The following is a 24,330-nucleotide window of genomic DNA, read 5'->3' as shown; positions in this document are numbered from 1 at the left end:
TGGCAGATAGTGACTTCCACCATTTTCTTTTGAGAACTGTTTTCCTTAACCCTGGGCTCTCTCCATTCATTCCCCACCCTCCGGTTAATCTGACTAAAACATCCCTCTGTTTGTGGCACTCACTTTGATAAAAGACTACGGGGATGGCAATTCAACAAAGTAAGGAAGTCCAAGCTAACAAGCCTGGACACTGGGCCACCTTCTTCTCTTCTCCTCTGGAGTTAAGCAGTCTTTCCTTCACTACTCCCCTTTAAATAGCTTAAGCTTCAGCCGCATGACTCTTTGATTCTACAGATACTCTACTTTTTCCACCTCCACACTTTTTTTGGAAAGCCATTCCATCTTGAGTACCTTACCAGCCACATTTTATCCAGTTAATGTAGCTCAAGTGACACTTTTGATTTAAAGCCTCCCTGATCTCCCCAGAATGAACTATTACCTCTGATTTCCAAACTCTTCTGACACTTTATACCATTGATAGGACAATCATACATTGTCCTATGCTATAATTTATATGTGTATCTTATCTTCTTAAATAAACCATAAGATCCATGCAGGTATCATGACTTTTCTTCTTGGTGCTTAGCACAGTTTATTTTTTTTCTTTCTTTCTTTTTCTTTTCTTTTTTTTTTTTTACAGTTTCTTGCAATGTAGTAGGCATTTAGTAAATTCAGCATATTGTCTCCCTAAATCTTATATGTTGATGGAGGTAGCAACTTAAATGGTGTGTCTTGAAGAGGCATTTGGATGGGTCCCAGTAGCTTTTCTCAGAATCTCTTAAATATATTTCCTCAGGTAGAGAGTAAGGCAAGAATGCCCCAAATTCTGATTGCTTTTTAAATTTTGTTTGAAAAATTTAAACAAAACTTTAAATTTTGGGGCTGAAAAACTTTTCTGAGAGTAGAATTTGTTTTATATCAGTGTTTTTACTAGGGGATTTGATTTTGAGACTTTGTTCCTAATAGTTTTATCACTCAGGAATGACTCAAATTGTAGACACTATGACTAACTTTTTTTTATATTAAATGTTTATAATTAAAATTGGTTGTGTGATTCTGAATATTTCAGGAGTATGATTCTGGATATCTCAGGAGTGATTCCAGATATTTTAGAAGGCGATTCAGGATATCTTAAGAGTGTGATTTGGAGTATCTTGAAGGTTGCAGCAACTGCTGGCCCATTATTTAAAAAACAAAAACAAAAACCAACGTTTAACAATAACAACAAAAACAAAAATGTACAAATAGAAAAATTTATTCTATTTCTGAAAAATGTTAGCTACCTATGTGAAGACCCACGATATAGATAACTTAAATTTCTTCTGGGCTTTGTTACCATAAATGGAATAGGAAAATTTTCAACAAAATGATACAGGAATTTAGAGGGGGACTACAGAAGAATCATTTTAAATAAGTTTAAGGGCATAAGGTTTTCTTAGCTAAATCAGAGTTCCATATGTTACTGTGAAGGATCTCTAATTTAATTTTTTGAGACCATCTCTTCTCAATTTGTCTAAATATTCTTTGTATATTATATTTATTTTGATAGTATTATTGTTTATATATTTCCTTTGGAGAATAATATCAATATGAGCCTGGAATAAATATTTAGAAACTTATCATATGCTTCATTTAACTGTTCAGAAAAGTTTTGCTTCTCAAAATGTATTCTTGGAGAAGATTTTTAGAAAGTTCCCCTCTCTTCTTATACAATTCATGCAGAGATATGCTCAGAATGTTTCATTTTCGAGAATGTAACACACAGCATTATTTTCAGAAGAATGCACTTGTTTGTACATTGATTTTTCACCAAAGAGCTTATTCGGATTAAGGAACACAATAAGATTGGAGGTGGTAATAGACTTTATGCTCAGGAGCAAACTAAAAACTTGTTATCCTGAAGCAGGTTAGGAGCCTTCTGCAGGCTTACCAATCTTTTGGTACCAGAGCTTAGTGATATTGCCTCTTTAGTGACCAAAAGTCACCTGATGTCTGTTATCTTGCCTTTGAGATCCTTGACTTACACTGAAGATGGCTGAGTGGCAGCCTGAAAACTCTTGGGCATTTCTGTGTGTCCTTTTATTACGAATGATTGGATTGAAGGAAGAAGTACAGGTATATGTGTATGTATATGTGTATATATATCTGTGTGTGTGTTTGTATCTGTGTGTGCTGGTCAAGTAAACAACCTTTTTCACCAGGCAAAGCAGCTCTGTGCCTTATTAAAAGTGAGCATTAAAGAATACTACTGTTAGAGGCAAGCTGCCTAGGGGCTGTGCTCCTCAGAAGGTACCACACTATGCAATAGCATAAGTGGTGGTGTCTACCAGTACTTGGGAAAAGTTAATTTTTAATGAAAGTGAGTTTATAGGCTAAACTGGCATAGACACTACAGAGAAAAAGGAAATATGTGGGTATGTTTGTACATCACTGTAGGTCCTTACCTTATAGTCAGGTGTCATTCTCACTGAATAAGTATTTTTCCTTTTTCCTCCTTCTCTGGGGACACTTTAAAAGCCGTTTTCATTTGGGAATTTGATAAAAGATTGACATTAACCCTCTTTGTTAGCCTATAGGGAGAGCATTCTATGGGTATGTTAGCATCCTCTCTCTCCTGTTACTTATGATATTTTATGACCTGAATACCATAAATAGGAATTTGCTTTGATCTGAGCAAATCTTAGAATACCAGGAATGAAAACACAAAGAAAGCATAGAACTTGAAGTTAGAAATCTCAGGCTCTACGGTTTATTACATAACTTGCTATGTGATGTCAAGCAAGTCACCTCACATCTCTGGCCTTTAAGACTAGAGTTTTGAAGGGCACTGGGTGGGTCAGAGAACTAGCTCAGGAGAGTTTTACATGGACTACAGTGCCACCTATTGGAAAAAATTAGACTATGAAAAACGACAAGAAATTACTGGATCAACGTGGGTCAATTTTGTTTAACTCACCCCTCTCCAAAAAAAAAAAAAAAAACAGTAATACAACGAACGGTATGGATCGCAGAAGAGTTTCAGAATTTCATATCATTCTTATATTTATTGAAAAATGTCAAATGACAGATATGACAGATGTGTGATGAATACATTATATAATAGGGTAATAGATTTCAAAAACATACTGCTAAAAATCTGTTGCATGGCATAATCATATTAAACTCCATCAGGATGCTTTAAATGTTGGTTTAGATACTTTTTCAATTGTACCTGCTTAAAATAAATGTTGGAATTTTAGCTGTTAAGTTATTTAAGTGTAACAGTCCTGCCTGAGTTTCTACCTAGTTGGAATCCTGTACTCCAGGCTTTGGCACTCCCCCACTGCCCTGAGCCAGGCAGCACGTAAGCCTCTGTTGGCTGATCGCTCTCCTGGTTTGAGAAACAGTGACAGAATACTAACAAATGCCCTCCAAGTCCTAGGAGGGCCACCCTCATCCCTTTCCTTTCCTGGCATCTATACCTTATAACAATGACCCTTTTAATTTTACTTTTAATTTTTTCTGACTATAAATGCAATGGTTGGGCCTTACAGAAAGTAGGAAAAGACAGATAAGCCAGAAAAAATACTTAAAACAACATGTCATTATTAAGGAGAAAGATTACAGTTACTAACATTGTGGTATATAACCTTTTACTCACACAGACATATACATAGACATACAGCACACACACTCACAATTGTATATCTACACATATACCTATATAGGAACCTTTTCCTCTTTTGCCAATATGACATCATATTGTACATGCTATCTTGTAACTTGCCTTTTTTTTCAGTTAATAATTTCTAACTTTCATGTCAATAACATTTAATCTTATCCTTTGCCCATATTTGAATTGTCCCAATTGCAGTGAGATATATTTGTGGTATTTCTCTTTTTATAAGGGATGCGTATGTATGTTTAATAGGTATGTTGCTAAATCACAGTTTTTATAAAGGTAATTGTTTATAATTAGCTTCAAATATAATATCCAAAATAAATGATCAAGTAGAGTTTAGTCTAAAGTGGAGAATTTCAACTTTTTTTTTTTGCTTTGAGAAATATCTGTTTTTAGTATTTGATATAAGACCTTTTATCAATTTAACACTACCCTGATCTATTATTGTCTTCAATTTAAATTGTGTGTTACTTTCTTCAAAATGTTTCCTATTGCATAATTCAGTAAGCACTCTCAACTTTGAGATTAGGTTTATTTGTTTTATGTACCTGATCCACTTCATTTCATGCACACAAGCATAGTTAGAGAGCATTCCTGAACTCATTCCGAATTAGGTGGGTTAACTTCATTCCTGAACTCATTACTAAACGAGGTGGCTTAGCTTAAGATAAATAAACCTCAGTAACAATGGAGAATGTTTTAAAAGTTCCTATACTGTTTTTGGTAAGTTTAATTGGGTTGTTGGTATGCATTTGTAAGGGACAGCTGGAACCAATTCAACTCAACTCAGTTTTGAGCATGTATCGAGAATGGGTAAAATACCTTATTAGATACTGGGGTAGATTTAAAGAATCATACTAAGGAAGAATCTTACTCATTCGGGTTCAACCCCTTATCAGATGCTTGAAATCCATCTAGTCATAAAAAAGACTTATCATCATGCATCTTCATTTTCCTATGACAGTCCCTGTTTGTACCTATTATCCCCAAGTAATTACTAATAGTGCCCCTCTTTCGATCTCAGGTGTCCAGATTGGATGATAAATTTCATTGCAACCCTATTGGTAAGTGACTTTGTTTAAGCACCTCTAGGGTTTGGAAATTCACCTACATAGTTGTTGGAGCTGATCTGAAAGCTCTTTGGCGAATCATGACTTTCATTTTTGATATCCAAGTGGATCTTAAAAACACAAAAATGGGAAGTCTTCTCTTACCTAGCAGGTAGTAAAACTAGGACAAGATTACCCTTAATATGTGTCATGAATGCAGGAAGGGTCACTGGAGGATTTTAGGGGGTAATTTAGTGATGCCATCAATCTATGAAGTAAAACTGCAGCAGATAGCAGATAGTCTGTTGCAAACCATCCACCCTGTCCTGAATCCTGATTCATGGGATCATGAGGCTAAAATGTGGCTGGATTAGGAGTCAGGACATTTTGATCCTGACTGCACCCTAATTCTATTTATACTTTTCATAATCTGTTCATGTAACTTCTCAAACCACAATTTTTTCATTCGTAAAGTGGGAGTAGCTTTTGTGGTGGTTGTGAGCTCAAATGAGATAATAAGTATGAAATTAATGCAAGGGATTGTTTGTTTTTATAAGGAGTGGGAAATCTCATAGGGATTTCTTCCATTTCAAAGAAGAGTTTCTAAAGAGTTGTTTTTTTTTTTTTTAAATCGGCCCTCTAGGCAGTTATAAGAGAAAAAAATCTGTAAATAATGCAAAGCAGACTCTTAAATAATAAACCAAAATTGAAAGTAATGTGGTAGTATAGAGGAGGAAAAGACTGATTCTTATTTGAATGAGGAAGTAATGAACATATTCAGCCAATCCTTTTCAACTTTTAATTATTTGGCTCGGGCTTCAGGTAGACTGCTGGCACGTGCTCCTACCTTAGCAAAACAGGAGAACAAGCATCCTTCCTGTGGTGATCACGTGCTTAAACCTTTTTGCCAACTGCTGTTAGGTGCATCAGCTTAGGATAATTATCCTCAAACCAAAATTCTTGTTTTTGGTAGAAGTAACTTGGCATTCAGGTGGATAATTCTAAACTATACTCAAGAGATGGTTTCATTTTCTGTGGGAGCACTTTGTGACTAGTTAATCCCCAAAGCAGCCCCATTGCATGCAGGGCCTGCTTAAAAGTTAATGTCCTGCCTTTATAGTGTTATAGTTCCTTTATGGTAGAGCCAGTCAGTAATTCCCACCCTCAGAATCCGCTAGGTCAGGGTCATCTCTTCTGTGCTTTTGGTGCCAAATGCTGAGCTTTCAATTAAATATTTCAAGCAATTGAACTGGTCTGAGTCTGTTTTCGGATAAGGTCTTAGCCCAACTTAATGCTTATATCCCACTTCTGTGTAAAGATGTACTGGCTTTAGACACAACAATGCTACTAGTCAAGTTTGTTAATTAAAAAACGAAAAGCAAAACAGCTTTCTCACCTATGTGGGTTTTTTTTAAAGCATGTGAATCTCCTTTCAACAATTTCATCTTTTCATACATCAGACACTGAACAGAAATCTCAAATGCTATTATCTGCTATGTGTTTGAACTCATGGATGTTTAAGCAAAATTACCTAAGAGATAAATAATCATTGGTTCCTATAAATTCACATTAAATGCCCTGACCTACATTGTATTAGGTCCTGGGAAGAAAGTCTGCTAAGAGGTGGTCCTGCTAGAGGGGATTTCACATCTAGGTATAAATGGAACCCAGATAACATCTTTAGGTCATTCTGCTCTTTGAGATCTCCGAAAGATTGGCCTGAACCCCTGTTCCATAAATACCCTTTATAATATTATTGTAAATTCCCAAGGGTTTATGTTCTTGGAGCCACCTCTGGCTTGGACTTTATATCCTTTTTTTGGATTCTTATTTTCCAATCTCTACTTTTTGAAATGTCCTTTCTCTCCTTGATTTAACCCCTCTCAAAGCTACCAGGACCATAGCGATGGTTTGCGGGTCACCAGGGAGATGTTAGTAAGTATATCACATACCAAATAACTTAAATGAGCATTTTAGGCCTTCTATGGAGTCCTTTTAGCAACGCTGCCACTTGGTAGTGTCCCTGCAATCCTGGCCTCTTCCCACTGGCTGGTTCCTCTTTCTGTCTCTTGTGTCATCTTACTCTTTTCTTCCCGCATTAGATTTAATCCTATCACCTCCTTATGAAATATATCTGGAATCTGACTAGTCTAAGCTATCACCTTCTCTCACCTAAATTTTTGCAATAGCTTTGTAACCTCAGGCTACTGTGAATACAGCAATCAGAATATTATCCTTTAAAAATGTAAAATAGATCCCATCACTCCTCAGAACCCTTTTGTGGTTTTCTACCTCACTTCGTAAAAACCCAAGTCTTCACCAGGCCTTCCAGATCTATAAGAAAATCACTCTGATATCATGTCTACTGTTTTTACCCCAGCAGGCTGGTTTCTGTTTTTCTTTAAACATGTGGAGCACACTTCTGCCTCAGGGCCTTTGCACTTGTCAACTATGCCTGGAACACTCTTTCCCCAGTATCCCATTCCATTCAGGTCTCTTTTCCAATGTCATTTTTTCAGTTAGGACATTTTCTAATCTCCTTCCTTATCTTACTTTCATCATGGCATTTATCATTATCTGGTATACTATATAATTTACTTGTTTCTTTATCCTCTTCTCTCCAGATCACTGGTTTGAAAACTATAGTATGTGTCAAAATCAGCTGGAGTGCTTGTCAAAGCACATATTCCTGTGCTTCACCCCCAGAGTCTCCGATTCAATGATCTGGACTGGGGCTTGAGAATTTGCATTTCTAACAAGTTCCCAGCAACACTGATGCTGCTGATTTGTGAATCACACTTGAGAATCAGTGCACTAGAGCTACTCTGTCCAATACAGTGGCCACTCACCACATGTGTGTTTTAACTATTTAAATTTAAATGAAATGAAAAATTCAGTTTGTTAGTCCACTAGCTCAATGTATTTCAAATGCTCAGTAGCTACATGCAGTGAGTGGCCACAGTATTGGACAGGACTGATACAGAGCATTTCTATCATTGCAGAAAGTTCTATTGGGCAGCCCTGCTCTAGAACATAAACTACATGAAGATGGATTTCTTTTTGGTTCCTCCCCTTCCCCCCACCCAGAATTATATTCTCATATTTATATAGCTGGTCCACTTGGGCTTACTTTAGTGTAAGAAATAAGGTAGATACATAGCTTTTTTTTCATCAGATTTTCCCCAAAACCAGTTATTGAACGTTCAGTTCTTTCCCCAGGAATTTGAAATATCATTATCATAGGCAGTATTAAACCCCCATCTGTATTTTTGTCTGTTAGAGAACTTTCTGGTCTTTTGCATTTATCTGCCTGGGAATAGGAATATTTTCCAGACAAAATTGGCTTCTGGAATTATTGAATAAAAAGTTGAACCTGTAATTATAGAATGAGAGAATAAGGTTATAAAGAAGATCTGTAACTTTTACTTGCCTTTCCAAGAGTCGTTTATTAGAAGACATTTAGGCAGTGAGTTCAAAGGTTCTAGTCAGCATGCAACGTTTTTGCTACAAAAAAAGTATAATATAGTATACTATATATACTATAGTGTACAAAGATAATAGATGACCATATTGACTAAAGGAATAGGCCATAATTATAATATTCTTGGCCCATTATCCATCACCTTTATTAAATTAGAAAATTTATGTATCACAGATAGAAATACAGTAATTCATTAAGGCATATCAGAAGGTTTAAATAAGAGTGTCAAATTATTATTGTCTTTAAAAAATTTTAAAGTATCTTTTTCCTTAAAGGTTTATATGTTTGTACATAAAGTGATGAAAAAATGGTAGCACAAAAATAGGGATTAACAAAACAAAAACAAAACTTTAATCACTATTTTTGTCTTGTTAAATTTTTTTTTCTTTTTTTGATTAATTAATTTATTTAATTAATTTATTTTTGGCTGCATTGGGACTTCATTGCTGCGCATGGGCTTTCTTTAGTTGTGGCGAGCGGGGGCTACTCTTCACTGCGGTGCGCGGGCTTCCCACTGCGGTGGATTCCCTTGTTGCGGAGCACGGGATCCAGTCTCGCGGGCTTCAGTAGTTGTGGCATGTGGGCTCTGTTGCTCCGTGGCATGTGGGATCCTCCCGGACCAGGGCTCGAACCCTTGTCCCCTGCATTGGCAGGTGGATTCTTAACCACTGCGCCACTAGGGAATCCCTGTCTTGTTAACTTTTAGTGTATATTTCCGGCAGAGACTCTAAAGAACTGTACATTTAAGAAGTAAAAGATGTTTGAAGTGTAAAGTTTAGAATTTTTCCATGAATTAGTTGGCACATTTATATATAGAGAGAAAGAGAAATATAATCTGAACATATCACCATTTACTTATAGACCACAGTGGACAGCTCTCCATTTAGTTGGCAGTGAAAATTCTCTCCTCTTCCAGCTTAACTGTATTTATAATTATATTGTATTTTTCTAGGCATTACCTAATCCTTCTTAAGTTTATTTACTATCAGGGAAAGAAGTACCATTTTCCAAATCTAGAATTGGTACATAGAATCAAATTGCTATCATAGAGTACTATGTTATGAAAAATTGAACTTCAGCAATACCATTATGCTAGTTTTTCTCTCAATGAAATTAAATATGTACTATCCAAAGCCAAAATTTGGGCAATTATAGAAAATTTATGTATGAACATACTAGATAGCTCAAGAGAAGGACATAAAACTCATAAATATTACTGTGCAAGCATTTAATAAAGATATAGGAAATGTATTTTGGGTATTGAAACATATTCCAGAGAACATTTTTTTACTGAGGGACTTAGTCTTTTATTTATTTATTTTTCTTGGTATATGTATAATGGGTACAACCTGTATGTGGGAGAGAGAAGGGAGGTGAGTGTACTATTATGAAATATACCTTTTTCCCAAATCAACTGGAATGGCTTAAGAATGGGCAACAACCATAGAAGGTGAGGGTGAGGTAGGGTCTGAATCCAGGGGATGGTTTGAAAATCTATATAAAGTGTTTGACCTCAAGACCACACAGTGCCAGACAACTAATCCTTCCCCAGCAGGACACTGCCTGTCTGAAAATGTTGAACCAGAGAGGCTACATACCTGGGAGTTCCACTTAGGAGACTGGGAATGAGGTGCATATGAAAACAGATTACTAAATTAAAAATAGCATGCTGAACAGTGAGATTTTTAGCCTCATTTCCCTGTCAACTTTCTAAAAAACTGGTAGCTGGGTTCATATATCTACTCAAGAAATTGGAGAATTATTTTTTATTGATAGTTATACCTCCCACTGGGGAAAAAAAATAGCTGGCCGCCTGATTACCCTCAAATTAAGCCCATCAACCTATATACCTCAGTTCATGAAAATAGGACTTTTACACAGTGTTTTAGTGCCTCAGTCTTATATACAGTCTAATAGCTTAGGATCTCCGATGTTTGAGGAAAGCACATAATACAAAAGATTTTTTGGTCTGCTTTCCTTACAGGCTGACAGTTAAGAGGAGTGGGATAGGGAGGGTGGGAGGGAGGGAGACGCAAGAGGGAAGAGAGGTGGGAACATATGTATATGTATAATTGATTCACTTTGTTATAAAGCAGAAACTAACACACCATTGTAAAGCAATTACACTTCAATAAAGATGTAAAAAAAATTGAAAAAAAAGAAAAGAAAGAATTGGAGCAGAAACTAACACACCATTGTAAAGCAATTATACTACAATAAAGATGTTTAAAAAAAAAGAAAAGAAAAAGAATTGGAGACCACACTGTTCTGTTGATGCTGTGAATGGAAACAAAAGTCTGTGTCAACAGTTGAAGTCTGTGGACAGGGAAGCAAAAAATTAAGAAGTGTCTCTGAATCCCAAATTGGATTAACAATTCCCTATAGAGATAGGTTATGTATTACCATTAGTGTTTAACACTTAATCACTATTTTAAATTATCTCATACATTTACTTGGTTATTTTTTCATTGTCTAGCACAAGAGTCCATAAACTTTTTCTGTCAAGAACCAGATAGTAAAAATATTAGGTTTTGTGGGCCGTACAGTTTCGGTCACATCTACTCAAAGCTGCCATTGTAACACAAAAGTAGCCCTAGATATTATGTAAACAAATGAGCATGGCTCTGTGCCAGTAAACCTTTATTTACAAAAAACAGGCTCTGGGCCCACTTTGACCTGCAGACTGTAGTTTGCTGACATTTGGTCTAGTCCATCTAGCAGAGTATTAGATCTATGAGAGAAGGTATGCCATAACAGTTGTACCGTGTCTCCAGTGCCTAGAAAATATTAAATGCTGTTTGAATGAATTAAGAAATCTGTATGACACTCTTCTTTAGGATTTGTGGGCTTCCCCATGTAGATTCTTTCTATGCTTTCTAAAGCCCAAAGGGTGATAATACTTTATGCTTATGAGAACCAGTTTATAAGCTAAAGATTGCTCATATTCCAAATGACATTGTAAAGGAGCATCTGCTAAACCAAGTGACTGCTTTTGGATAAGGAAGGGCTTTTCCTTCTACTGAAATCTATGATATGAAGACAAGTTGGCAGATAAAATATACAGAATTTTTAAACCAACACAAGGATCCAAGCTCTCTTGAATACTATTCAGAAGTTTTAAACTATTATAATTTTGCCTGCTTAAATATCTTGTAGTTAGATTTTTAAGCTGCTTTCACAAATAGTATTCTGCAGCCTTGTTTTATCTACTGAGGACAAGAGGCCTTAGGAAAAGTACTTGAAACAATCAATTTAACAGTTAATGAAATTGTTCTATGATCAGCATTACTCTTGTTTTACAGTAAACCTATGATGGACTTGTTGATATTCCTCTGTGCACAGTATCACTTAAATCCATCAAGTCACACAATTGATCTGCTGTCAGCTGAAAAGAACCCCATTAAATTTAAGCCAAACACACCAATAGGAATGTTGGAGGTAGAAAAAGTAATTTTAAAGCCAAAAATTTTGGATAAGAAAAAACCTACACCTATAATACCAGAGGTAAGATTTTCACTGTAGATTTTGGTCGCTTACAGCTAAAATACTGTTTATTTTTTTTGTCATTATCTGCAGCTCATTGCAAATGAAATAAAATTGCCTTTCCTGGTCAAATTGGACGTAAACATGGCTATTGTGTTTTCCTGGGCCACGTTGTTTAGGATTCACTTAGTTGTTTATCCTTGGATTAACTAGAATTTGGGGAATACTTCAGATTTTAGATGCTCTAAAGTGATCTATATGACAGTATCAGAATCTGACAATTATGACTATATTTTAAGCTACTCTTTTAAAAAGCGTTTATATTAAAAAAAAGGTTTTATACTCTTTTAATACAAATTCCTTTAAGAATTTATTAAAATAATTTTTTGGCTTCTCTGTACTTGGTAAGCCGTAGTTGTAAGTTATTTAAATTATTGTTAATTTGAGCTACATGATGGCTCAGTTTTCTGTGATGTAGGAATTTTAAGCAAAAATTTTTAACCACAGTGATTCTAATATCATCAGTTCTCCTTTATTTATAAAATTGTTCTTTTTCTGTAAGCAACAGGGGTAGAAGTTTATGGGTTTCTAGAAATACTCTTTCATTAGGAATGATATTAACCATTTTTAACTTCACAAAATATATAAAGGTTTACATATTAAATTATTAGTTCATTTACATATGACTTGAGTAATACATTCTCATATTTTCCTCAAAAAATTAACTTTTTTGGACAATACTAAAACATTTGCTTTCTATAAAATATGAATATTAAATATTCACCAGGATATTGGGCTATTTTCTAGGGAGATATACATGCTACTTATCTAAATGGAAATAGTATTATTTATGCTATAACATTGGACTATATATGGTATTTTAGTTTTATGAATACATGTTAAACTTTGAAGATCTGCAATCTGTAGGTTTCACTTAAGATGGTCACAAGTTTCTAAATTCCATTTACATATAGAATTTAATTCAGTTACATTAGAATGTGGAGATGCTTAAAATCTCAATAATTTTGAATTAGCAGTATTAAATATTTAAATGAGGGCTATTATAATATTCTTTACTAATATATTAAAATTAACCAAAGTAGAAATAATAATAGTGACAACAACAATAGGTAGTCACAATAGTTAATGTTTACTTATTGATAATTTACAATGTGCCAGACACTGTGTTAAGCTCTTTATAATGGATTAACTCATTTATCTTACCTCAAATAAGAGAAGTTCAAAAATGTTAATGTCTTAATTAAAATATCCCTTTTTTTCATTGAGACAACTGACCATTAGAAAGATAAATATTTCTAAACTAAAAAAAATAGAATAAAACATATATAATTCTATTATTATGTATGTTTGCTAATTTTAAAGTAAATATTATATGGAATACAGCAAAAATATCTGTAGGATTAGATATGAGGCTTTTATGTTTCTTTTTGGATTTAAATCTACTTAATACTTTACAAGAGTTATGAATTTAATCTAGATTACTTAATAAGCAAACTATTTCTAAGAATCTGGTTTGGATTTAGAAAGTAACAATCAAAAAGAAAATTTTACAAAAAAGTAGAAAAATACTGTTTATTGTGCCAATATATAATTGTAGATTATCTCATTGTTCTAGATGTCATTGTAGAAAATTTGTTTCAGTAAATCATGGTATAACTCTGGCTTTAATCTGTGTTTCAGAAAACTGTGAGAGTAGTGATCAATTTTAAGAAAACGCAGAAGACAATAGTGAGAGTTAGCCCACATGCACCACTTGAAGAACTTGCCCCTGTTATATGCAGCAAATGTGAGTTTGATCCATTGAATACACTATTATTGAAGGACTATCAGTCTCAGGAGCCCCTCGACTTGACAAAATCTCTTAATGAGCTGGGACTAAGAGAATTATATGCCATGGATGTCAGCAGAGGTAAGTAGACTTTTCATGTTATTCATCTGGTGCATATATGTGCATGTTTTGTGTTTATGTATAGGTGTTCTCAAGTTCATAATGGCACATTAATGGATCCTGTAGTAAAGTCAATACATGTCACTGGGAATAAGAAGAGAAAACCAAATGTAATAAAATTTAACTTGAGTTAGTTATTCAAATTGGAATAAAAACACGTCTTTCTTAGCTGTCATCCACATTTTACACCTTTCCATCTACCTATGAATATTTGGGCTGTAATTTAACTTAATTCTTTGTGGTTTTAAGATTTAAACACAAAATTAAAGTTTACATATAAAGTCATTGTTGTTCTAAAGAAGTGTGAATTACAATAGACTCACCATGGATTTGTCTGAGTCTTAATTATCTTTCAAATTTGGGAGTTTCTTGACAAATTTTTTTCTAAGTTCAGCACCCAAAATCAACTGGCTTATAAAATGAATCATTCTACTTACAAAAATCTTCTAAATAGGAAAAGCTTGGGGTGTAAATCTATAGAAATAATGTATTAAAAGTTGGAGACTTTAGATAATGTTGGTTTCTATGATGTCTGATAGATAAATGCAAGTTTATTCAACATAAATCTGTTTTATTAGGAGAAATAAAAATTTAGTGAGGAATGATTACTTACATCCTCTGTGTATAGAGAACTTCAAACTTTATCCTGAGATTGTGGCTTTAAATAATCCATAGATGACTATTTCAACTCATTGATGTTTTATACTTGAACAAACATTATCTTTTCAGCCAATTTACCCTCTTTTACCCCCTCCTTCTGTAGCCACTTCTGTTACTGCCTTCAATAAGTCATCTTTACAAGGTAAGACACATGATTCAATAGAAACAGATTATAACATGAAATCTCTATTTCTATTGGGTAAATTGAAAACAAGCTGCTAATTTTACCTGTTTTCTTATCATTACTAATATGTACATTTTGTAAAAGATTTTAATTTAGAAAATCTTTGGTTTTTATTTCCTGAAAAATAGTTTAAAGCCCCCTTCCTTGATTTCTGAATTTAATTTCAGTAATTACATTTCAATAATTGTTTGAAAAGTAATATCATCTTAAGAATAACAAAAACATATTCTTGACTCTCAGACAAAAAATGATGTTGCTATGATCTTTATTGTGTACATATACTGATAACTTGGTGGTTCCATGGAAGAGTCTCAGATTATTTCTTTTGAAACAGTTATTCAGAATAATAAGGGTATATTCATCATAGGAAATGTTTGCAACCATTAAATTGTTTGTGAATATTTTGTAATAACATGGAAAGTGCTTATGCTAAAATCACCTTTTAAAGCTTTTTAAATGTTTAATACAGTATGTTTTTAAAAAAAGCTTTTACATGAAATTTCTGAAAAGAAATACATAAAAATTTTAAGAGTTGATACCTTTAGGTGGTAGGGCTATGGATGAATTTTTTTCATCTTCCTTTTCTTTATTTTTTTTAAAGTTTTTATTAAAAAAAAATTTTGATTTACAAGGTTGTTTTACTTTCAGGTGTACAGCAAAGTGAATCAGTTATACATATATCCACTCTTTTTTAGATTCTTTTCCCATATAGGTCATTACAGAGTATTGAGTAGAGTTCCTTGTGCTATACAGTAGGTCTATTTTATATATATCCTTCTTTTCTTTATATTATAGAATTTTTAAATGGAAATGTATTACTTTCATAGAGGAAAACTTTATTAAAAATTAGCCATTAATAATAAAATCTGGAAATCTGTTTCCCCATTAAAAAAGGATAGGCTCAGATAATTGATTACTATAATAACTACCCCCTACTAAAAAAAACTTAATAAAGTGTACACATTATACATTATTGGATTATTGGAATCTTCTTTCTTTACCACTTCCAATTTTTTTTATAACACAATGAGCCTCTCAATTCCAAGAATTAAGCCCACATCAGTAATAGTGTGATTATTTATTTTTAGTGGCTGTCATGAAGACTAGCCTAATCAAAGGAGTTGAAAATTCTTATGTTTGTAAAGTATATACTGGCTAATAATCAGAAAATAAGCATGTTAATTCTGACACTTCATTAGCTTTTAAGCTCATTGGCAAACTGATAGGGCAAATGGCTTTATTTGTGCAAATCTCACCTTCCACTTCTATAATAATCTAGAGGTAGGAAAAAGTGTCCTGTGGTTCTTCCAGCAACAGCATTCTGTTACTTGTACTTGGCTTTTGCTTCTAACTTTGCCAGTCTCTACATACATAACCGAAAGCAAATTCCATAATCTTGTTGGCCTCAGTTTGAAGGTGTTGAATGCATTGATTTCTAATATCCCCTCCAGCTAAAAAAAAGTATGTGGTTTATGCAGAGTATTAAATGTTGTGCACATAATCTTAAGAGATTGTAATAGGAAAATGTAAAAGAAGCTCCTTTTACAGTGTCAAAATCTACAGGGTCAATCCAAATGTTGTAAATGCTCCTGCCTCCTTACTTTGTCTGATATTATCAGAAGGCTTAGAACTTTGTGTGCAATTATTTACAGCCTCTCTTTGGGAAATAGGAAACTACAGTATTTGAGTTGCTTTTCTAAGTAAGCTCAACTCCTTGTCTTAGTGTTTAACTCTGACTTGTAGTGATCCCTGAAAGTGGGCTTTAGGTGAAGACTTAGGAGTTAACCAGAGTAGAGGATGCCCAGATGCCTGGAAATTGCTTTACCAAAAATAACTACATGAGTACTCTGGTTATAGTTATTGCACTGCACCACCATGTGAACTTTCTATTTACTGTTCCAACTAAATTTAATTGTATATCTACATTCAGTTAGTGGAGGAGTCTATCTTAAAATGAAATAGTAGCATTTCTTAAAAAAAAAAAAGTCAGAGGTATTACACATCATCTTTAAATGGATACTGGATTCAGTTCTACTATTTAATGTCTGTTTCTCTTGGTGCAAGTTATTCAGACTCTCTAGTCACCATCACCAAGGACTCAGATGTGTAATGAGATAGTACCATCTGCTTCCAATTCTTTACATTCCCTAACTTATAAAAAGGAATCAGAATAATAACTTGTGACACCTACCTCACAGGATTGTTCTAAAGAGTGAGTTAGCCTTGTGAAAAAATCTTTAACCACAAAGTGCTGTCCACATATCTATTATTATTAATTGTTAGCATTGTCAGCATTGTATAGCATGCATAGTGCTTATTTAATATTTGAAGCATCAGATTTATGAAGTTTTAATCTGTGAAATATGGTTCTCCTTTAGTGTCTTATTGAGGAAAATTGCATTAATGTATTATTGGTGTTAACTGTGTTTGCTTCCATGGAATAACTCCTACTTTGTCATAATTTATTTAATTTTTTAAACATTTCCTTTAAATAAAAAGACTATACATTTACTCCTAAGAAAGGGCTATGTAGTTGAGACTTTACATCGAGCTGTAAGTTCTTCTACAGATATATCCCACAAATGTCAATATATAGTACTTTGTCTCCAGTGTCACTGAAATTATACTGTGGTTTACCATAAAACCCATATGTGTTTCATAGGAGAAATGTTTTTAAAATTTATAAATCCCCACTCCTGTGTCTCTCTCTCTCTTTCTTTAAAATTTGCAACTTATCTGTTGAAGAAACCAGGTCGTTTGTCTTATGGTGTTTTCCACATTCAGAATTTTGCTGATTGCATCCTGTGGTGTCACTTAACATGTTTCTTTATCCTCTGCTTCCTGTAAATTGATTGTTAAATCTAGAGACTTGATCAGATTTGGGTGAGATATTTTTGGTAAGAATATTTCATGGATGGTATTGTGTATTTCCATTAACAGACCTGTAATAACAAGTTATCTTTTTTTGATGTTAGCCATCAATAATCTTTGCTATGTCTTTTTTTTTTAACTGAAGTATAGTTGATTTACAATGTTGTGTTAATATGTGCTGTACAGCAAAGTGATTCAGTTATACATATACATACATTCTTTTTTATATTCTTTTCCATTATGGTTTATCACAAGATATTAAATATAGTTCCCTGTGCTATACAGTAGGACCTTATTGTTTATACATTCTATATATATAATAGTTTGCATCTACTGACTCCAAACTCCCACTCCATCCCTCCCCCTCCCCACCCCCATCTCAGCAACCACAAGTCTGTTCTCTATGTCTGTGAGGCTGCTTCTGTTTCATAGGTGGATTCATTTGTGTCATATTTTAGATTCCACATATAAGTGATATCATATGGTATTTGTCTCTCTCTTCCTCACTTACTTCACTTAGTATGATAATCTCTAGGTCCATCCATGTTGCTGCAAATGGCATTGTTTCATTCTTTTTATGGTCGAGTAGTATTCCATTGTATATATGTACCACATCTTCTTTATCCATTCATCTGTTGATGGGCATTTAAGTTGTTTGCATCTTTTGGCTATTGTGAATAGTGCTGCTGAGAACATCATTGCCAATGTCTTGGTTAATTAGGAGTTAGAAAATAAATATAATCTGTTACAAATATTCCTTTAATTATCAGTTGAGATATTTCTAAAAAAGATTTCCCTATGTCAGCTATTTGTCTACCTAGATAGAGTTAATTCAGAAAAGACAGGATAAAAGTGTGATTCTTTCCCTTAATCAATTTTAAAAACAATGGACAGTGAGAATCAGTTATTTTTTTAGTATCATTATGAATTCATGGAATTAAACATATGTGCTATGTTTCAATTTATTGAGATATTCTTATGATGCCCAAATTGTCCTGACTTTGACCAGGAGAAACCATATCACATTGGCTCCTGAGATGGTCCCTTTTAGTGGGAAATGGTATTTAGAGACAGTCTGGGCAAGAGTGACTCAGCACTGCTGGGTTTGTCATTGTTTTGGGCCCTTTCAGTTGACATTAGGAAACACTTTTTAGAAAATGAAATATTACCTATACAACTTTGAGGTTTGACGTTTGCCGTTCTGCTTAAATTGTGGTTTAATTTCGGCACTATTGACATTTTGGGCCAGATAATTCTTTGTTCTGGGGGGCTGTCTTTTGCATTGTAGTTTGTTTAGCAGCATCACTAGCCTGTACCCAGTATATGCCAGTAGCACATTCTCTTCACCTTCCCCCAGTTGTGACAACCGAAATTGTCCCTGGGCTTTGTTAGACGTCTTTGGCGGGATATGCGTGTGTGTGCGCGCAAAATCACCACCAGTTCAGAACCACTGGATTAAAGAAATAAAGTTTATAAAACATTTAACAGAATGCTGAGTAATTATAATGAATCATGTTTTGGAGAATTAAATATTTCAGAATAGTTTAGCTCTGAGACAAAATATATAATTCAAAATCAACAAAGGGACAAACTGTATGATAGCAACTTTATATCTCATTTAATTTGAAGTGCCCTTTTTACTTCTGAAATGTTGGTAGTTATGGATAAAACACAGACTCTCGAGTCGCTTCAGTTTCCTCTGCTGTGGAACAGGAACAATAATACTAAATTTGCTTGTTGCTTTGAGAATTAATTAAAATATGAGGTGCTGAGCAGAGTGCGTGGTTCATAGTAGAGCATAATTAGTAGCTTTTATCATTAGATAAAGTTATCAAGGGAAGGTAATTGAGGGATAGTTCACCTCGGAGGTGAACATATAACCAACCCCTCAAGCAAAAGTAAGGTGCTTTTCTTCTGTTTTAGAGTCCTGCCAAATATCACAAAACCTAGACCTTATGAAGGATAAAGAAAATAAAGGGTTTTTCAGCCTTTTTCAACGCAGTAAGAAAAAGCGGGAGCAAGTATGTATTTTCTTATGTAGCATTTTATAAGATTCTTCTACTCTGTTTTTAAGTGCACGTGCTTTTCGTCTTGGAATTACCTGTAGATTTTGCTTTTCAATTCTTTATTAGACCGCCAGTGCCCCTGCAACTCCTCTAGTAAGTAAGCATCGTCCAACTTTTACGAGGAGCAATACCATTACCAAACAGTATATTTCAAACACCCTGCCATCGGATGCACCCAAGAAGAGGCGTGCTCCACTGCCTCCAATGCCAGGGTCGCAGAGAGCCCCCCAGGACCTTGCTCACATCCAGGAGAGGCCAGCTTCTTGTATGGTGAAATCCACAAGTCTGGATGAAACAGAGGAGGTACGTAAATTTGTTTTGTTTTTTATTTTTAGGATGGGGCAGGGGACCATCCATTTTTCCTCTTAACTAACTTGTCCTTTTCCACATAGGCTGCTAATAGTAACAGTTACTAATATGTAATAAGATGAATAACTAGTTACTAATAACATTGGTACTGTGAAGAGATTCTATATGTAGAGTTCTGCAATTCAGTAAAGAATAAATATGTCAGTTTTAAGTAGCTTTTATATACAAGCAAATAAATCATCCATAAACCTTAAAACCCTAGTTCATCAAGGCCCAACTGGAGGTTCTTGCTTGATGCATGTATTAGGAATGGAAATACTTTTTTTTTTTCTTTTTTTTTTGCGGTACGCGGGCCTCTCACTGTTGTGGCCTCTCCCGTTGCGGAGCACAGGCTCCAGACGCGCAGGCTCAGCGGCCATGGCTCACAGGCCCAGCCACTCCGCGGCATGTGGGATCTTCCCGGACCGGGGCACAAACCCGTGTCCCCTGCATCGGCAGGCAGACTCTCAACCACTGCGCCACCAGGGAAGCCCGAAATACTTACTTTTGAACACTTTTTTTTTTTTTTTTAAACAACAACAAATTTTTATGTTGCATTCGTGGGTTTCTAACTAGATATAGTCAGGTCTTGACCTGACTCTGAGATTCTCGGGGTGGGGTGGGGAATCCTTGTGTCTGCCTGATACATAAATACTCTATAATAAAAAAGAGTCTTTATATAGCATATATTGTAGTTACTATCATATACTTTTATATTCAAGGCACTGTTCTAAGTGTACCTTTTTCTCAAACATTCTCACTATTGCTCTCTTTAATCCCAAATTTTCCTGGAGCATGCTGTTTTGTAGAAATCCATTTGCAAACAAGTTTTCATGCCTATGAAGTCTGTACATTCCTTGCTTTATTCAGGTGAATTACAAGGAAGTTTTAAGTAAATGTGATTGAACATGAGACCATACGTTTTGTTGCTTGTAATCAAATGATTTAAGTAACTCTGAGAGCAAATTTTATTTTGAGGTATTTGAGAAACCGAGAAGTTTTCTTGTATCTAGTTGAAGGGTTTTATTTCCCCCTTGGAAGCTTAGTAAATTCAGTGCTCAAGTAAATGAACACTTCTCAACCAACTAATAAACATTTCTGTACTTCCTTAACCTTAGAAAAATTTTAACTATAGTTTTTAATTGTAATTGATAAGCTCTCATATGTGTCTTTAGAAAGTAGCAACTGGATTAGATAGAAATGAGCATAAAAAACGTTGGAACTCGGTAGTTATTTGGAAAATCATCTATTAAACTGTCTTCTTATTTCTATAAGGGTCTCTTGTCTAACGGTTGTGGTATAAAGTCTCACCTTGCCCATCAGGAGGATAGTTATTTTTTCAAATGATAGAATCATTTACTACAGAATTTTCCAGGGTAACTGCTTGGTAGTTGGATTCAGCCTTAAAAAGCATGTGGAATCCCGTTGAAAGATGCGGTGAATGTCAGGGCTGTGGCAAGTCTGGGCATGCGCAAGAAACAGAGCTTGAGCAAGGAGAGAGGCAAGGACCAAGTCAGGGTCCCAGAGACCTCATTTTGTGGCCATAACTAGTTTGCATTTCTTCATAGTGAACCATTTAAAAGGTAGCACTTTCAGGATTGTTTTATATTTTTAATTACCATAAAACTGCACTGTAAGAGTATAACTTATCATACTCATGAGTGGTTACCAAAGTCTGTCTTTTTCTTTATATAGAAATACATCTTAGCCCCTGCTCACAAACCTTTATTCCAGATGACTTCATCCAATCTATTCCAGTAAATGTCCTTTGTGTTGGGAGCCTGAAGAGGTCTATGTTGTCTTTCTAACAGTCAGCTTCTTAAAATTCTAGGCCATGCTACCAGTGACCTCGACAAAAGTCATTTCTTTTGATTCCCACTCTCCGCTCTACGACCAGTTGATGCCCCCATGTTAAGGACTATTTTTTTTTTTTTTTTAGTATGTTGCCTTTGGCAAACTAGACATCCTTATATAATTTTCTAGTTATTTTTTCCTTTGATCTGAACATCTGGATAGTTCTTTGATGTATTGTTTAGTAGGACCTGGAATTATTTGTTTTTCCCTAGTGAAGCTGAAGAACCACTTTTTAAAATTTATTCATTACAAAAATTCTTAATAATTAAGCTGTGGTTCTGTGTGTGATTGTGTGTGTGTGGGTATGTGTACATGTACATGTGTATGCTCATATGAATTCTTCCCTTCCCAGGCATCCCAGCACTTATTTTCTTAAGTTCTTTGTCATATTTGATGGAATAGATCACCCTTTGGTCTTGATTTCTCTTTCTTCCTTTATTTTGGGGCGGGGGTGCTATTCCGTGTGGCATATGGGATCCTTGTTCCCCGACCAGGGATCGAACCTGTGCCCCCTACAGTAGAAGCATGGAGTCTTAACCAATGGACCACCAGGGAAGTCCTTTCTCTCTTCCTTGGTCCTAATTCTCTTCTTATATCGGAGGTTTCTTCTATTTTTTTTGCCACCACTTCCTTTACCCATTTTCTAAATTTGGAGCTACCTGAATCCACGGTCTTAGCCTCTATTTACTCTTTCAGAGAAAACATCTATTCTTTGTTGAGTTTTTTGTTGTAGTGTTTTGAATAGTGTCCCCCCAAAAGATACATCCAAGTCAAGGATCTAGAGATGAGATAATCCTGGACTTAAGTTGGGCTCAAATCCAATGACTGGTGTCGGTATAAGAGGGGAGATGGGCACAAAGACACAAAGGAGTAGGCCATGTGATGACAGAGACGGAGACTGCAGTAGTGCTGCCACAAGCCAAAGAATGCCAGAAGCCACCAGAAGCTGGAGGAGGCAAGGAAGGATTCTCCCCCAGTGCCTTCTGAGGGATATGGCCCTGCTGACACCTTGATTTCAGGCTACTAGCTTCCAGAACTATGTTAGAATAAACTTCTATTGTTTGAAGTTGCCCAGTCATGGCAATTTGTTACAGCAGCCCTATGAAATGAATACGTCAGCTTTGTATTCCAATCCCAATATTGTTCCACTTGCAGTTTGAACTCACGGTTGCTTATTGACTCATCACTACCTGGAAATCAACGTATTTAAAATCAACCTCACTTTTTTTCCTCTCAGATTAAAAAGCTCAAGATCATCTTTGATGTTCTTTTTCTTTTCACATCCAATTAGTGACCAACCCTTCATTCAGTCTCCCTTCACAATATCTCCCTGTCCCTTTCTTCCATTCCCTCTGCTAAAAACATGCCTCAGGGAAATCCAGGGCCAGGAGGGTAAGGAGAAGGTCAGTACTTAACTTGTCTTGCCCCTTCTTGTCTTCAGAAGACAAAGTATGTGGCAAGCTGCCACATTTATATTTTATAATGGTCACTTCCCAGTTCAGAAACTTTGGATAGCTGGCTGTTATTTTCTAGGCATTCAAGGTCCTCTACCAGCATAAGAATTTGGTTGGTATGGAGGGCTCTGCTTTCCTCCCTCCCTCCCTTCCTTTCTTCCTTCTTTCCTTCCTTTCTTTCTTTCTTTCTTCCTTCCTTCCTTCCTTCCCTCCTTCCCCCCTCCCTCCCTCCCTCTCTCCCTCCCTCCTCCCCTCCCTTTCTCTCTTTCTTTCTAGTTGTATTGACATATAATTGACAAATAAAATTGTAAGCTATTTAAAGTACACATTGTGGTCATTTGAAATACATTGTGAAAAAATTCTCACTATTTAATTAACATATCCATCACTTCACATATTATCTTTTTTTTTGGTAAGAATATTAAAGTTCTGCTCTCTTAGCGAATTTCAATTATATAATACAATGTTGTCAACTATAGTCACTATGTTTTACATTAGATCCTCAGACCTTATTCATCTTATAGCTGAAAGTTTGCCCTCTTTTACCAATTGCTATTTCCCCGACCGCCTAGCCCCAGGCCACCTTTTCTACTCTCTGTTTCTATGAGTTTGATTTTTTTAGATTCCACATATAAGTGATACCATGCAGTATTTGCCATTCTTTGTCTGGCTTATTTCATTTAGTGTAATGCCTTCAAGGTCCATCCATGTTGTCACAAAGGGCAGGATTTCCTTCTTTCTCATGGATGAATAATATTCCTCTGTGTGTGTGTGTGTGTGCACACGTGTGTATCACATATATTTATTTTTTAACATATCACATCTTCTTTGTCCATTCATCCATACATGGACACTTTGGTTGTTTCTGTATCTTGGCTATTGTGAATAATGGTTCAGTAAACATGGGAGTGCAGGTATCTTTTAGGTATCCTATTTTTATTTCCTTTGGATACATACCCAGAAGTGCAATTCCTGGATCATGTGGTAGTTCTATTTTTAATTATTTGATGGACCTCCATACTGTTTTCCATAGTGGCTGCACCAATTTACATCCCCACTAAGAGTGCACAGGGATCCCCTTTTCTCCACATTCTGCCAGCACGTAGCTCTTATATTCTTGATGACAGCCATTCTAACAGGTATGAGGTGGTATCTTAATGTAATTTTGATTTGTACTTCCCTGATGATTAATGATGTTAAACACCATTTCATGTACCTATTGACCATTTGTAAATCTTCTTTGGAAAAAT

At 35.1% G+C, this 24,330-nt stretch overlaps 1 protein-coding gene across 5 annotated transcripts in view; it reads left to right on the top strand.

Annotated features, from left to right (window-relative positions):
* COBLL1 (cordon-bleu WH2 repeat protein like 1) overlaps nucleotides 1-24,330 on the top strand; it is a 165,208-nt gene that overhangs the window by 104,459 nt on the left and 36,419 nt on the right. For all 5 annotated transcript variants that reach the window (XM_082630045.1, XM_082630044.1, XM_082630046.1 and 2 more), the window contains 5 exons: nucleotides 11,494-11,695; nucleotides 13,376-13,604; nucleotides 14,407-14,445; nucleotides 19,282-19,379; nucleotides 19,491-19,727. In XM_082630045.1, coding sequence (XP_082486171.1) covers nucleotides 11,494-11,695; nucleotides 13,376-13,604; nucleotides 14,407-14,445; nucleotides 19,282-19,379; nucleotides 19,491-19,727 — 805 coding nt within the window. The remainder of the gene's footprint in view (nucleotides 1-11,493; nucleotides 11,696-13,375; nucleotides 13,605-14,406; nucleotides 14,446-19,281; nucleotides 19,380-19,490; nucleotides 19,728-24,330) is intronic.

Source organism: Mesoplodon mirus (genome assembly GCF_964341445.2).
Source record: "Mesoplodon mirus genome assembly, chromosome: 8".
Taxonomy (NCBI): domain Eukaryota; kingdom Metazoa; phylum Chordata; class Mammalia; order Artiodactyla; family Ziphiidae; genus Mesoplodon; species Mesoplodon mirus.
Note: the sequence above shows the minus strand (reverse complement) of the source record. Positions and strands in the feature narration are given on the sequence as shown.